The sequence below is a fragment of the Macaca fascicularis genome, chromosome 19, assembly GCF_037993035.2.
Source record: "Macaca fascicularis isolate 582-1 chromosome 19, T2T-MFA8v1.1".
NCBI lineage: Eukaryota > Metazoa > Chordata > Mammalia > Primates > Cercopithecidae > Macaca > Macaca fascicularis.
In genome coordinates this window covers 4,552,976-4,568,677 of record NC_088393.1, presented here as the reverse complement: position 1 = coordinate 4,568,677, position 15,702 = coordinate 4,552,976, and the positions used below count along the sequence as shown (strand labels likewise).

Sequence of the window (15,702 nt, the reverse complement as noted above, 5' to 3'; positions counted from 1 at the left end):
AACCCCGCCTCAGCCAGGAGAGCCACCCAGCTGAGCCGTGCCTCAGCCAGGAGAGTCACCGAGCTGAGCCATGCCTGGCTAGAAGAGCCACCCAGCTGAGCCGTGCCTGGCCAGGAGAGCTGCCCAGCTGAGCCCTGCCTGTAGAATCACAAGTGACATACATGATCGTTGCTTTGAGCGAGAGGTCAGCGGACCTTTTCTGTAAAGGGCCACATAGTGAATATCTTTGGCTTTGTGAGCCACACCATGTCTGTCACATTAGTGAACCCTGCCATTGTATTGCAAGATGAGCCACGGACAATGCGTCATCTGATGGGCTTGGCTGTGTGCCAATAAAACTTTATTTTTTTTGGACACTGAAATGTGAATTTCATGTAATTTTTCACATGCCATGAAATATTATTACCCCTTTAACTTTTTCCAGTCACTTAAAAGTATAAAAACCATTCTTAGCTTGCCACTGTACAAAAACAGGCAGGCCAGATTTGGCTACACGTGGCTGACTCCATCTTAAAAACTCTTCTTTGCCTCCCTTCCTCCCTTAAATTCTGGGCTCTGCCAGGCCATGGTCTCCCCTGAGAGTGGGTGTGAGACCCATGAAGATGCGGGCTGCCCCATTGGAGACAAACCCCATGCTCCACTTCCTCGTGTAAGCGTGCTTAGTGGAATATAACCAGCAGTGTGTGCATGCACATGTGTGCGCATGCGTGTGCATGCATGTGCATGTGTTGGTGGCTTCTGGGGTCACAAGCAATGACTTGAGGCAGGCCAAGTGTTCCCTTCCTGAGTCATGGTCACTGTGTTGGTCACAGTCACCAGACACGTATTACCCTTGGCTGTTCCCAGGCCCTGTTTTAGGTGTTTGTAAAGCCCTACACTGCTGAGAGCTGGCTTTGACTGTGCTTTCCTGCAGGTGACATGATGGCGCATGTGTTCTGTCCCCCTGTCCATCACCCTCTCTAGTTCTGGCCCCTGTGTATCTCGTGTCCTTAACCAGCCTTCCCTCTAACTGCTCCCCTCTCTAACCATCACCATCTGTCTTGGTTGGCTGGGGCTGCCCTAACAATACCACAGACTGGGACGTAAACAAAATTTATTTTCTCCCTGTTCTGGAGGCCAGAAGTGTGAGGTCAAGGTGCCAGCAGGGGGTAGTTTCTGGTGAGGCCTCTCTCCTTGGCTTGCAGATGGCCACCTCCTCACAGTGTCCTCCTGTGGCTTTTTCTCTGTCCATGTGCACCCCTGGTGTCTCTTTCCCTTCTTTTTTTTTTTGTTTGTTTTTTTAAAGAGACTGCCCTGTCATCCAGGTTGGAGTGCAGTGGTGAGGTCACAGCTCACTGCAGCCTCAATCTCATGGGCTTAATCGAGCCTCCCACCTCAGCCTCCCAAGTATCCACGAGCACATTTTTTTTTTTTTTGAAATGGAGTCTTGCTCTGTTGCCCAGGCTGGAGTGCAGTGGCGTGATCTCGGCTCACTGCAAGCTCCGCCTCCCGGGTTCACACCATTCTCCTGCCTCAGCCTCCCAAGTAGCTGGGACTACAGGTGCCCGCCACCACGCCCAGCTAATTTTTTGTATTTTTAGTAGAGACAGGGTTTCACCGTGTTAGCCAGGATGGTCTCGATCTCCTGACCATGTGATCCGCCTGTCTTGGCCTCCCAAAGTGCTGGGATTACAGGTATGAGCCACCATGCCCAGCCTTTTTGTTTTTGTCGTTTTTTCTGTAGAGATGGGATCTCAGTATGTTGCCCAGGCTGGTGTTGAACTCCTGGGCTCAAGTGATCCTCCTGCCTCAGCCTCCCAAAGTGCTGGGATTAGAGGCGTGAGCCACTGTGCCTGGCCTCTTCCTTTTCTTATAAGGACCCCAGTTCTATTCAGATCAGTCCCACCTGATGACATCATATAACCTTCATTCCCTCCCTGAAGACCTAATCTCCAGATACAGTCAAATGGGGGTTAGGGCTTCAACATAAGAATTGGGAGTGGGGGGACGTAAGTCAGGCCAAAGTTTGTCATGAGATGTCCAGGTGACTCCTCGTGGCTGAGGATAAAACCCAGGTTCTGCCTGGCAGTGGAGAGCGCTGAGCTGCCTCCTGCCACCCCTCACTCCCCATAGCCTCTGTCCCTCAGCACCCAGGACAGTCGCCCCACCCGCCCTCCCCATTTCTCCCATGCTTCTCTCAGCACACTCCATTGAGCCCCTCCTCTTTGAAATCCCAGGTACCCTTCCCAGGGCTCCCTGGGCCTTTTCCAGCCTCTGGGGGAGCCTCCGGGGTCTTCAGAGCAGTTGGCATGCCCTTCCTTCTCCCAGAGGGTGCCTGGGTCTCCCTGCCTCTCCCCCCTGCATCTCTGCTATCTATGCAGGAGAGGCGCTCCATTCCCGCCATCAGACAACAGAGTGGCGGGACAGGGCAGTGACCTCCGGCGAGGTCAAGGGTATCTCGACTGACGTCACCCTGACCTTGTAGTCCTCAGTCTGCTCACAGCTGTGACGTTCACAGGGTGTAACACTGAAACCAGCGGGAGTTGCCCTGCAGGCCAGCAGGGATGCTGAGACCCGTCCTCAGCCAGCGGATGTCCAGCCATCTGCACGCTGGTCACGCTTCCATCCTCCCTGCACCCTGGCTCAGTGGATTCCAAACTGTAGCAGGCCTGAGCGTTGCTGTTCAGGGTGGTCTACAAGAAGAGCGTGTTCTTTTTCATTCACTGTCTTCATGGTGCTGACTCAAGCCTGACTCCAAGTCAGAGGCCAGCCCACAACGTCCTGGGAATCCTTCCAGAGTAGGGGCTGGACCAGGCAGGAAGCAGCCTTCGGCTCTGTCCACCTGCACAAGGCTACGCCCTGGCATCGAGCTTGTCCTAGACCATCGGTTCTTAACTGGGAACATTTGTCATTGTCACGACTTGGGGGAGCTCCTGGCATGAAGTGGGTGGAGGCTGGGGACGCTGCTCAGCACCCTGCAGGACCCACCCCAGAGAAGAATGTTGTCCCAAATGTCTGCAGTGCCTGAGTTGGAAAACTCTACCTTCTGCGGCATGGGCTGTCTGATCTCCGCCATGGAGCCAGTTCGCCAACCAGCCGCCTCCACTGTCCTCTTAGGTGGGGCGTCCACCAGGTGGAGACAAAGCTGTGTGCGGAGGCACAGCGGGAGCAGGCAGAGAAAGCTCCACAGGTTCCCGCTCCTTCCTTGCGGTCCTGGGCTGAAGGACTCCGCTCAGCCTTCCACCTGAGGTTCACTTGTGCCCACAGCCCTCTGCTGGTGCTACTTGGCACGCCTGGGCCTCCAGGTTTGAGGGGCAAGGTCTCAGGACCCAGGGAAGCCAGAGAAGAATGGAGCTTCCTCCCCAGAAAGCGACTCACGATTTGCTACCTAGTACTGAATGCTTTGTGGGTTTTTTTGTTTTTTTGGGTTTTTTTTGGGTTTTTTTTGAGATGGAGTCTCGCTCTGTCACCCAGGCTGGAGTGCAGTGGTGCGATCTCGGCTCACTGCAAGCTCCGCCTCCCGGGTTCACGCCATTCTCCTGCCTCAGTCTCCCGGGTAGCTGGGACTACAGGCGCCCGCCACCACACCTGGCTAATTTTTTTGTATTTTGAGTAGAGACAAGGTTTCACTGTGTTAGCCAGGATGGTCTCGATTTCCTGACCTCGTGATCCGCCTGCCTTGGCCTCCCAAAGTGCTGGGATTATAGGCGTGAGCCACCGTGCCCGGCCTAACGCTTTGTGATTTTAAGAGATGGGGTCTTGCTTTGTGGCCCAGGCTGGAGTGCAGTGGTGTGATCTCAACCTACTGGGCTCAAGAAATCCTCCTGCCTCAGCCTCCTGAAGAGCTGGGACTGCAGGCATGCACCACCATGCCTAATTTTTCTGTTTTGTAGAGATGGGGTCTTGCTGTGTTGCCCAGGCTGGTCTCAAACTCCTGGGCTCAAGCGATCCTCCCATCTTGGCCTCCAAAAATACTGGGATTACAGGCGTGAGACAACACACCTGGCCATGAAAGCTTTTTTTTCAGACAGAGTTTCACTCTTATTGCCCAGGTTGGAGTGCAATGGCACAGTCTCAGGTCACTGCAACCTCCACCTCCCCGGTTCAAGTGATCCTCCTGTCTCAGCCTCCCAAGTAGCTGGGATTACAGGTGCCTGCCACCATGCTCGGCTAATTTTTGCACTTTTAGTAGAGATGGGGTTTCACCATGTTGGCTAGTCGGGTCTCGAACTCCTGACCTCAGGTGATCCGCCTGCCTCGGCCTCCCAGAGTACTGGGATTACAGGGGTGAGCCACTGTGCCCGGCCATGAAAGCTTTTTATACAAAAGAGGCATCAGGTCTCAGTCCAAAGGGCTCTAGAGCCGCGATCGTACGTGGATTTCCCTGCCCCTGCACTGTAGCTTGGGCCGATCATACCCTCTTGTTGAGCCTTGTATATCATACAAAACCAAAGAGAGGGCCTGTGGGTGTCCTTCCAGTCTCCATCCCATCCTTTCTCCTGGCCAGCTTGGTTTGGACTCCACCCCTCTCCTGGGTGTCTCAGGAGAGGGTGGTCCCAGCTCCAGGAGTAGATCTTGATGATTCTAAATCAGCTCTCCCGGCCTCTTTGCCGTTGACTCTTAGTGGCTTGTGGGTGGTGTAGGGCTCAGGCAGGACAAGAAGCCACTCGAGAGTAAACCTTGGAGCATGCTTTAATGGCGAAAGGTTGGAAACAATGCGAGGCGGTCTAGAAATACATCTGCAAATTGCTCCCTATGCCTTCCTCCAAAGGTGCGGCCGGAGCCTCTCACCATGTGCGCGGGTCGGATTCAGTGATTCGCTTCTAATTAATGGAATGTGGCAGAAGTTATGCTAGATGATTCCTTTTTACACATTTTTTATTTTCGAAAAATATATATATTTTTTTTAAGAAGGAGTCTCGCTCTGTCGCCCAGGCTGGAGTGCAGTAGTGCAATCTCAGCTCCCTGCAACCTCCACCTCCCGGGTTCAAGTGATTCTCCTGCCTCAGCCTCCCGAGTAGCTGGGATTACAGGCATGGGCCACCACGCTGGGCTAATTTTTGTGTTTTTAGTAGAGATAGGCTTTCACCGTGTTGGCCAGGCTGGTCTAGAACCCCTAGGCTTAAGTGATCCTCCCGCCTCCATCTCCCGAGTAGTTGTGATTACAGGTGTGAGCCACTCGTCTCTATGAAATGATTCCTGAAGCTGCATCATAACAAGGACAACTTCCACCTGGTGTGTGTGCCTCCCTCTCCCCTGCTCTCCCTCATATCCCTTGCTCTGGGGGAAGCCGGCCGCCATGTTGTGAGGACACTCAATCCACCCGAGGAAAGGCCCGCATGGGAGGAACAAGGACTGCCACCAACAGTCGGCACCAACTTGCCAACCCTGGGAGGAAGGCATCTTGGAGGCAGATCCTGCTGCCCGCCGCTGACCTCTTTCTTATTGGCAACCTCATAAAAGACCCCAAACCAGAACCCCGAGGAGCCGGTCCCAAATTCCTGATCCACAGACACAGTGTTTAAAGCTACGTTGTTCTGTGGGGTTAGTCTATCACTCGGCAGGAGATAAATAATACATAGTATCAATGTCCACCAATAGGATAATAGGTGAATGAATCATGATATTTTCAAAGTAAACAGTCTTTTCTATAGAAGCCTAGTCTGCTTATGTAATTAAGGAAAACAGGTGAATGAACCGTGATATTTTCTTTTTTTTTTTTTTTTTTTTTTTTTGAGACGGAGTCTCGCTCTGTAGCCCGGGCTGGAGTGCAATGGCCGGATCTCAGCTCACTGCAAGCTCCGCCTCCCAGGTTTACGCCATTCTCCTGCCTCAGCCTCCCGAGTAGCTGGGACTACAGGCGCCCGCCACCTCGCCCGGCTAGTTTTTTGTATTTTTTAGTAGAGACGGGGTTTCACGGTGTTCGCCAGGATGGTCTCGATCTCCTGACCTCGTGATCCGCCCGTCTCGGCCTCCCAAAATGCTGGGATTACAGGCTTGAGCCACCGCGCCCGGCCCGAATCGTGATATTTTCAGACAAGTAAACAAGTCTTTTTTAGAAGCATATTCTGCTTACATAATTAAGGAAAACAGGTGAATGAATTGTGATATTTTTCAAACAAGTAAACAATTATTCTTCTTTTGGAAGCACATTCCGCTTATGTAGTAAGGAAAATAGGGAAAAGGTGAATGAATCGTGACAGTTTCAAACAAGTAAACTGTTTTTTTTTTAGATGCGTGTTCTGCGTATGTAACTAATCAGTCTTTACATTTGGGAGGCCCAGGGCAGAAGTACAGATGGAAGCCTGCCTACCATATGTCTACATATTTTAACATTATCAACCAAGCTGGCTAAAGCTAAATACAGTATGTTCTGTCCCGCTCACCATGACAAACACACCTTTCTAACAACATGCACAAAAACTGTGTGGTGCTGTGGTTTTTCGAGTCAGCAGAACATCAAAGATGACTGGATTTAATTAGCCAGCCCTCCCTGACCATGGGTTCCGCATCTGTGGATTCAACCAACTGCCGAACAAAAATATTTGGAAAAACGGGCCAGGCGTGGTGGCTCACGCCTGTAATCAGCACTGTGGGAGGCTGAGGCGGGTGGATCACTAAGGTCAGGCATTCAAGAACAGCCTGGCCAACATGGTGAAACCCTGTCTCTACTAAAAATACAAAAATTAGGCTGGGCATGGTGGCGGGGACCTGTAATCCCAGCTACTTGAGGAAGGAAAATCGCTTGAACCCGGGAGGCGGAGGTTGCAGTGAGCCGAGATCATGCCATTGCACTCCAGCCTGGGTGACAGAGGGAGACTCTGTCTCATATATATATATGGAAAAATGGTCAGGTATGGGTGCACACCTGTAGTTGCAGCTACTGGAGAGGCTGAGGTGGGAGGATCACCTGAGCCCAGGAGTTTGAGACCAACCTAGGCAAAAGAGCAAGACTTCGTCTCTACTAAAAATTTTTTAAAAATCTGCTGGACATAGTCACATGTCCCTATAGTCTCAACTACTCAGGAGGCTCAGATGGGAGGATTGCTTGAGCCCAGCAATTTGAGGCTGCAGTGAGCTATGATCATGCTGCTGCCCTCTAGCTGGGCGTCTGGGGTGAGAACCTGTCTCTAGAAATATAAAATAAACTAAAATACTTGGAAAAACTCCACAAAGTTTCAAAAAGCAAAACTTCAATTTGCCACATGCCAAGTACCATGTTGAATCCACACAAATGAAGTAATGTGCAGGCACTGCGTTAGGTGGCAAGTAATCTAGAGATGATTTAATGTATACAGGAAGCTATGTGCAAATTCTACACCTTTTTGTATCTTGTGTTTATCTATTTTAGTAGAGATGGGGTTTCACCATGTTGGTCAGGCTGGTCTCAAACTCTTGACCTCAGGTGATCCACCAGCCTTGGCCTCCCAAAGTGCTGGGATTACAGGTGTGAGCCACCACGCCCGGCTGCTACACCTTTCTATATCAGGGTCTTGAGCATCCGAAGATTTTGGCACCCACTGGGGAGTCCTGGAACTCATCTCCCACGGACATTCAGGGGTGACAGTATTTTTGTGCATGTCTGGGCATTCTGTCCTTTTTTTGCCAGCCATTGGAGAAGCAAGTTGCAGTGTGAGATGCACAATAAGAACATAATTTTGCACACGTTACTGAAAAGCACAACACCGTGTTGTATAAAGATTCACACGGGGCCGGGCGTGGTGACTCATGTCTGTAATCCCAGCACTTTGGGAGGCCAAGACGGGCGGATCACGAGGTCAGGAGATCGAGACCATTCTGGCTAACACGGTGAAACCCCCTCTCTACTAAAAAATACAAAAAAACTAGCCGGGCGAGGTGGCGGGCACCTGTAGTCCCAGCTACTCGGGAGGCTGAGGCAGGAGAATGGCATAAACCCAGGAGGCGGAATTTGCAGTGAGCCGAGATCCGGCCACTGCACTCCAGCCTGGGCGACAGAGCGAGACTCCGTCTCAAAAAAAAAAAAAAGAAATAAAGATTCACATGGAGCCCAGGAGTTAAGAGGCTGCAGTGAACCATGATCACACCATTGCGCTCCATCCAGCCTGGGCAACAAAGCGAGCCCTGCCATCTCTAAAACAAACAAACAAACAAAACCTTCATACATACATAGTAAAAGTCTAAGAATCATGAGCGGACAAAAGACAGCCACCAACCCTAGGGAGGAAGAGAGAGGAATAGGATCCAGGTGGGCTTCAATTCTATTTATTTAAGCAATAAGCTCTGACACAAATACAGCCAAACATTAACACTTATCCGTCTCAGTGATGTGCGTTTGTTTGGTGGTTCTTTGTTTGAAATATTTTGTCATAAAAAAGAAGTCTCAACCCCAAGGAGGTTAAGAGAGCTACTGATCACAGCTGTACTGTTTTTCGTTTGGTTTGTTTTGAGACAGAGTCTTACTCTGTTGCTCAGGCTGGAGTGCAGTGGTGAGATCATAGCTCACTGCAGCCTCTACTTCCTGGGCTCAAGCCATCCTCCCACCTCAGCCTCCTGACTAGCTGGCACTACAGGCGTGTAGCATCACACTCGCTAATTTTTTTTAATTTTATTTTTATTTTAGAAGAGACAACGTCTCGCTATGTTGTCCAGGCTGGTCTCAAACTCCTGAGCTCAAGCGATCCTCCCACCTCAGCCTCCCAAGATACTGGGATTACAGGCGTGAGCCACCACACCCGGCCAGACACTATACTGTTAAAGTTCAATTTTCTGGCTGGGCGCAGTGGCTCACTCCTGTAATCTCAGCATTTTGGAAGGCTGAGGCGGGCAGATCACAAGGTCAGGAGATTGAGACCATCCTGGTTAACATGGTAAAACCCCATCTCTACTAAAAATATATATAAAAAAAAAATTAGCTGGGTGTGGTGGTGGGTACCTGTAGTCCCAGCTACTCAGGAGGCTAAGGCAGGAGAATCGCTTGAACCCGGAAGGCGGAGCTTGCAGTGAACCAAGATCGCGCCACTGCATTCCAGCCTGGGTGACAGAGCAAGACTCTGTCTCCAAAAAAAAAAAGTTCAGGCCGGGCGCAGTGGCTCAAGCCTGTAATCCCAGCACTTTGGGAGGCCGAGACGGGCGGATCACGAGGTCAGGAGATCGAGACCATCCTGGCTAACGGTGAAACCCCGTCTCTACTAAAAAATGCAAAAAAACTAGCCGGGTGAGGTGGCGGGTGCCTATAGTCCCAGCTACTCAGGAGGCTGAGGCAGGAGAATGGCGTGAACCTGGGAGGCGGAGCTTGCAGTGAGCTGAGATCCGGCCACTGCACTCCAGCCTGGGCGACAGAGCCAGACTCCGTCTCAAAAAAAAAAAAAAATTCAGTTTTCTTTGAAGAATCCAGAAAAAGCCCTGCCACGTAAGTAGATCATCCACAAAGCGGAACTCAGATGGGTTCGAGTCCCACCTCTGCCACTGACAGTGCCTCGGTTTCTTCATCTGTAAATTGGGTGCAGTGATAGTCCCAGCATTACAGCGTTCTTGTGAGATGGTGTTAATTTGTGGAAAGTGCTTCCAGCTGTGCCTGGGCTCCTAGGAGGGTCTCCACCAAGCAGGGCAGCTCAGGTCCGGTGGGGTTAGAACTCGCTCTAACCCCGTGGGGCTTGTGTGTGTGTTTGTGGTTCTAGCGCCCAGACTCCAACTCTTCCCCTGCTCACCACGGGGGCCAGCTATACTGCACAACCCACTCCTGGGATGGACCCCGCCGCGAACCCGGCCTTTCCCCCAGCTGCCCCAGCAGGGTACGGTGGATACCAGCCCCACTCCAGCCCGGAGTTCACCTACGGCTGCCGACCCCAGGAGCCCGTCCCCACGACCACCACCATGGCTACCTACCAGGTATCCAGTCCTTTCTTTGACCAGCATTGCCGGGAAATGTGGATCGCCTTGCGTGGGTGAGAGCGGTGGGCTCCCCGCAGCTACTCCTTCTCCCAGGCCTCTTAACCGTGATCCTTCCTTCGGGACCCTTCTGCTGGCATTACGTACCTGCAGTGGGGAGAAATCAGGGCAGAGCCGCTTCCAAAAGAATCCACTGCTCTCGGGGACAGGCCCCACGCATACCTCCACATCGGGGCAGTGGGGACAGTGACAGCACAGAGCTTTGTCCCAGCCTCAGCAGTGACTATGAAAGAGGACGAGGGTCACCTGGGTTGGAGGACCCCTCCCTGGCCAGGACAGATGGCCTCAGTCTCCTGGCCCCAGAGAGACCAGGACTCACCCCCCCTTCCCCACGCTCCGGGTTCCTGCCTCTAAGAGGGTGTCTGTGGCATGTGGGGCACAGCTGGGTGGTGACAATCCCACCTTCCCAACCGAGGCACTCAGGCTGCAGACCCAGCCACTGTGTTCCCACTTGGTGTCGCAAAGATGTCCCCCATGACCATGCTCCAACTCCCCAGCCCTGCCGCCTGCACCTCGTCCCCAGGTCGTGTCGGTCAACGGCATCAGAGGCCACCTGTCACCCGAGCTCAGCACCCACCTGACCCCACCCTCTTCCTCCCTTCTCCATTTCCTTGCTAAGGCCTCGGGGGCTTCTCCCTGCAAACCCACCCTCTCCTGCCACACCCAGCGTCCTCCTGTAAATCGCAGTCCTCCTGTAAATCGCAGTCGGACTCTTGGAAATTAGTGTCAGCTCCATGAGAGCTGCTGTGTCAGCCACATCCCGTGCCCCCTGCCCCCGGGCCAGGGCCTGGTCTTGGGCAGATGCTTAGGAGCCAGCGCTGCGGGAAGGACTAAATGCAGAGTGCAGTGTGGCCAGGGTGCGTTGCACCTGCCGCCTGAGCTGCTCTCCTACGGAAACCCCCACTTAGGACAGTTACAGCTACGGACAGTCGGTGGCTGCCAGGAGCTACGAGGACAGGCCGTACTTCCAGCCTCCTGCCCTCCAGCCTGGGCGCATGACAGCCACAGACTCCTGCCAGCCAGGTGAGCCATCTGCAGGGTCGGGGCTGCGGACGAGGAGACATTCCCTGCAGCACAGGAAAACCTTGGGAAAGTTACCTATTTTTTTTTTTTTTTTTTTGAGACGGAGTCTTGCTCTGTTGCCCAGGCTGGAGTGCAGTGGCGCAATCTCGGCTCACTGCAATCTCTGCCTCCCGGGTTTACGCCATTCTCCTGCCTCAGTCTCCCAAGTAGCTGGGACTACAGGTGCCCGCAACCATGCCCGGCTAATTTTTTGTATTTTTAGTAGAGACGGGGTTTCACAGTATTAGCCAGGATGGTCTCGATCTCCTGACCTCGTGATCCGCCCGCCTTGTCCTCCCAAAGTGCTGGGATTACAGGCGTGAGCCACCATGCCCGGCCTGAAAGTTACATCTTTTCTTTCTTTCTTTTTTTTTTTTTTTTTTTGAGATGGAGTCTCGCTCTGTTGCCCAGGCTGGAGTACAGTGGCGTGATCTCAGCTCACTGCACCCTCTGCCTCCTGGGTTCAAATGATCCTCCTGCCTCAGCCTCCCAAGTAGCTGGGACTAGAGGTGCGTGTCACCATGCCTGGCTAATTTTTTGTATTTTCAGTAGAAACAGGGTTTCACCATGTTAGGTTGGTATCGAACTCCTCACCTCAGGTGATCTGCCTGCCTCAGCCTCCCAAAGTGCTGGGATTACAGGTGTGAGCCACTGCACTGGTGAAAGTTACATCTTAACCATCCTAGAGGTGGCACAAGGTAGTTCATGCCTGTAATCCCAACACTTTAGGAGGCCCAATCAAGGTGTTAGAATTGCTTGAGCCTAGGAGTTCGAGACCAGCGTGGGCAACATAGTAAGACCCTCTCTCTACAAAAAATGCAAAAATGTTAGCTAGGCATGGTGGTGTGCACCTATAGTCCCAGCTACACGGGAGGCTGAGATAGGAGGTTCACCTGAGCCCAGGAACTGAGCTGCAGTGAGCTGTGATCGTACCACTGCACTCCAGCCTGGACAGCACAGCGAGACCCTGTCTCTAAAAAAAAAAAACAAAATAAAGGCTAGTGGCTCACACCTGTAATCCCAGCACTTTGGGAGGCTGAGGTGGGCGGATCACAAGGTCAAGTGATCGAGACCATTCTGGCCAACACAGTGAAACCCCCATCTCTACTAAAAATAGAAAAATTAGCCGGGCATGGTGGCACATGCTTGTAATCCCAGCTATTCAGGAGGCTGAGGCAGGAGAATCACTTGAACCTGGGAAGCGGAGGTTGCAGTGAGCCGAGATCGCGCCACTGCACTCCAGCCTGGGCGACAGCGAGGCTCTGTCTCAATCATCATCATCATCATCATCATCATCATCATCATCATCATCATCCTAGATTTGCAGGTGAGCCTCAGGGCTGGCTGTTCAGATGGGCCCTGGGATCTCTGCCAGGTGTGGGCCTATGAATGAGGGAAAGTGAGAACCTAAAATGCAGCTAACATTTTTTCCAAGGAAGCTTTCCCCGGGTGGCAGGAGGTGAGCTCTGTGGGTGAAGGAGCCGGAGACGCGGAGGAGCCCTCCTCCCCCACGGCAGGAGGGAGAAGCTGGGCTCTGGAAAGGACAGGTGGGCACAAGGTCACCTGCGAGTCGCTGCCGGGACCTGGCCCTAGGCTCTGACCTCTGGTCCCGGCTTAAGCATCTAGCGTTTCCAGCCAGTTGAGCCCGGGGTCCATCCGCAGGTGAGGGGCAGTGGGGTGGGGGCTGGCTCTGCAGAGGGCCTGTGCCTGTCCCCTAGGGACCCAAGAGGCCTGCAGGCAGCCCAGCCCCCATGGCGGTCACAGCTGCGCTCAGCCCCCACAACAGGCGCCCAGAGTGGAGGCCGGACAGCCAGCCAGCGCCCTGTCCTCGGGATACACCTATCCCACGGCGACAGGCGTCCAGCCCGAGTCCTCGGCGTCCATCGTGACCTCCTACCCCCCGCCCTCCTACGATCCCACCTGCACCGCCTACACGGGTAAGACCAGCGTTCCTTGCCCAGGCGGTCACTCGGTCGGCCCCCGCTTCAACTCGAGTGGAATCAGCATCTCCCCGCGACTCACTGTTTTCTCTGCTCCTTAGCACCAAGCTACCCGAGCTATGACGCGTCGGTGTACTCCGCCGCCAGCCCTTTCTATCCTCCAGCGCAGCCCCCGCCTCCCCCGGGACCCCCACAGCAGCTGCCCCCGCCGCCCACGCCCGCAGGCTCAGGAAGCAGCCCCAGGGCCGACTCGAAGCCACCGCTTCCCAGCAAACTGCCGAGACCCAAGGCCGGGCCCAGGCAGCTCCAGCTTCACTACTGCGACATCTGCAAGATCAGCTGCGCGGGCCCCCAGGTCAGTCGCCCTCCCGCCGTGGGCGGGACCTCTCTGTTCCTAAGGTCTGAACCCGAATGTGAGCGCCGGGGGGTCAGGGTCGCTGCCTGCTGAAAAAAGGTCTGGTGTTAAACTTGCATGGTGTATGCATGTGCCTGTGTGTGCAAGCGCTTGTGTGTGTGTGCGTGTGTGAGTGCAAGGGTGCGTATGTGTGCAAGTGCGTGTGTGCTTATGCATGTGTATATGTGTGCATATGTGTGTGCAAACGTGAGTGTGCGTGTATGTGTGCGCATGTGTGCCTGCGTGTGTATGTGTGTGCCTGCGCCTGTGTGTGGGTGCACGTGTGCTTGTGTGTGGCAGTGCTTGTCTGGGACACACGTGAAAGACTCTTTACCAAACACAGCCGCTTGAGGTTTTAAAGCTCGCAGATCACCCCGCAGAGATCGTGGGCTCGTTTCCTGGAAAGATAATCAGACCCTAGAGCTCTATCTTTGCAAAACACACACCCTGATCTTTTGTTTTGAATGCTCTGAAAGCAAGCTCTGGACTGCGAGAGACGCGGAGTCTCTGGAGAGGTGTGAGACCGCTCAGGACACCCTATCAGGACCCCTGACCCAGCTGGGGATGGGGGGCCCGACCCTGCTCGGGACCCCTCCCGCCACAGATCACCCTTTCCCTGTCTCAGGCTCTTTGCCCCGGCAGCTCTCCACTGCATCTCATGCTAGGAGAGACCCTGGCCCTCTTTGCAGAGTGCTCGGATACAAGTTTGAGGTTTTGTTTTGTTTTGTTTGGAGACAAGGGGTCTCGCTCTGTTGCTGAGGCTGGAGTGCAGTGGTGCAATCACAGCTCACTACAGCCTCCACCTCCTGGGTTCAGGTCCTCCTCTCAGCCTTCCAAGTAGCTGAGACAGGTACGAACCACCATGCCCAGCTAACTTTTTTTATTTTCAGTAGAGATGGGGTCTCACTATGTTGCCCAGGCTGGTCTCGAACTCCTAAGCTCAAGGCATCCTCCTGCCTCAGCCTCCCATCGTGCCAGGATGACAAGCTGAGTCCCTGCACCAGACGCATGTGGGTTATTTAATCCTTATGTCTGCCTTGTGGCTACCATCTCTGTGTGGCAGACAAAATCCCAGAGGTTCAGAAAGGGTCAGTACTTTGGGGAACTCAGAGTCAGTTTTAGTGACCCAGGCAAAAATCAAACCAAGATGTGTTGAAGCCCATGTGGCTACTTATTCCAGAATACGCCAAAAGTGCACGCAGACAGCCTATTGGCCGGACGCGGCGGCTCATGCCTGTAATCCCAGCACTTTGCGAGGCCGAGGCAGGAGGATTGCCTGGGGTCAGGAGTTCGACACCAGCCTGGCCAACATGGTGAAAACCCGTCTCGACTAAAATACAAAAATTAGCCGGGCGTGGTGGCGGGCACCTGTAGTCCCAGCTACTTGGGAGGCTAAGGCAGGAGAATGGCGTGAACCTGGGAGGCGGAGGTTGCAGTGAACTGAGATTGCCCCACTGCACTCCAACCTGGGTGACAGTGAGACTCCATCTAAAAAAGAAAGATTCCTAAGTTCTAGAGAGCATACATACAGTAAAATGTGTGCCTCTCCCACATCCTATGTTTCTTCCCTAAAACCAGACGATGTCACTGAGTTCCTGAGCGCTAAGCCGGTGGCCTTCAGGGGAGCGGGCAGTGTCCAGTGTGCCCCAGTATTTTCAGGGGCACTTTTCAGTCTGCAGAACGTTCATTCTTGGCATTGTCAGGGCGTGTGGGTTTCGTGGCCCACCTGCCGCGTCTTCTCTGTGGTGGGCTTCGTTTCAGGATTTTAAGGAGCACACCCAGGATTCTGCCTGAGGGCTTGGCTGTCGCTTCCCCAGATGCAATCAGATATTTTGGGCCCAGGAGTACCGGATGCGTAGGCCTGTGACTCACGGTAGCTTCCCCCGGGTGGAGCCCCTGTGTCTATTAGCAGTTTCCTAAGACGGAAGTGTACATGACTGTCCTTCGGGCAGCAGGTGCCCTTGCTTGGTTTCCGAGGTTGAATTCTGAAAAGTCAGAATTTTCTGTATACAGCAGCCCCTGAAAGGAACACGTGATGCGTGGAGCATGCTTTCCTAAGAAACTCCTTGAGTTTCAGAAGAAGGGAGAAGCCTTATGTCTAGCAGTCTGAGCCTGTGGGTTTGTTACGTGGGCTTCATAAAGGGATGCTTGAATTAGCCAGGCGTGGTGGCGGGCACCTGTAGTCCCAGCTACTTGGGAGGCTGAGGCAGGAGAATCGCTTGAACCCAGGAGGTAGAGGTTGCAGTGAGCTGAGATAGCGCCACTGCACTCCAGCCTGGGTGACAGGGCATAACCTTGTCTCAAAAAAAAAAAAAAAAAAAATTCGAGAAGTCTATAGTAAGAAGATAGGCTGGGCGCGGTGGTGTGCTCCTGTCATCCCAGCACTTTGGGGGGCCA

At 53.4% G+C, this 15,702-nt stretch overlaps 1 protein-coding gene across 19 annotated transcripts in view; it reads left to right on the top strand.

Moving 5' to 3' along the window:
- Positions 1–15,702, top strand: part of ZFR2 (zinc finger RNA binding protein 2) — a 60,385-nt gene that overhangs the window by 20,012 nt on the left and 24,671 nt on the right. For all 19 annotated transcript variants that reach the window (XM_074025381.1, XM_074025380.1, XM_074025379.1 and 16 more), the window contains 4 exons: positions 9,639–9,849; positions 10,818–10,932; positions 12,690–12,908; positions 13,013–13,266. In XM_074025381.1, coding sequence (XP_073881482.1) covers positions 9,639–9,849; positions 10,818–10,932; positions 12,690–12,908; positions 13,013–13,266 — 799 coding nt within the window. The remainder of the gene's footprint in view (positions 1–9,638; positions 9,850–10,817; positions 10,933–12,689; positions 12,909–13,012; positions 13,267–15,702) is intronic.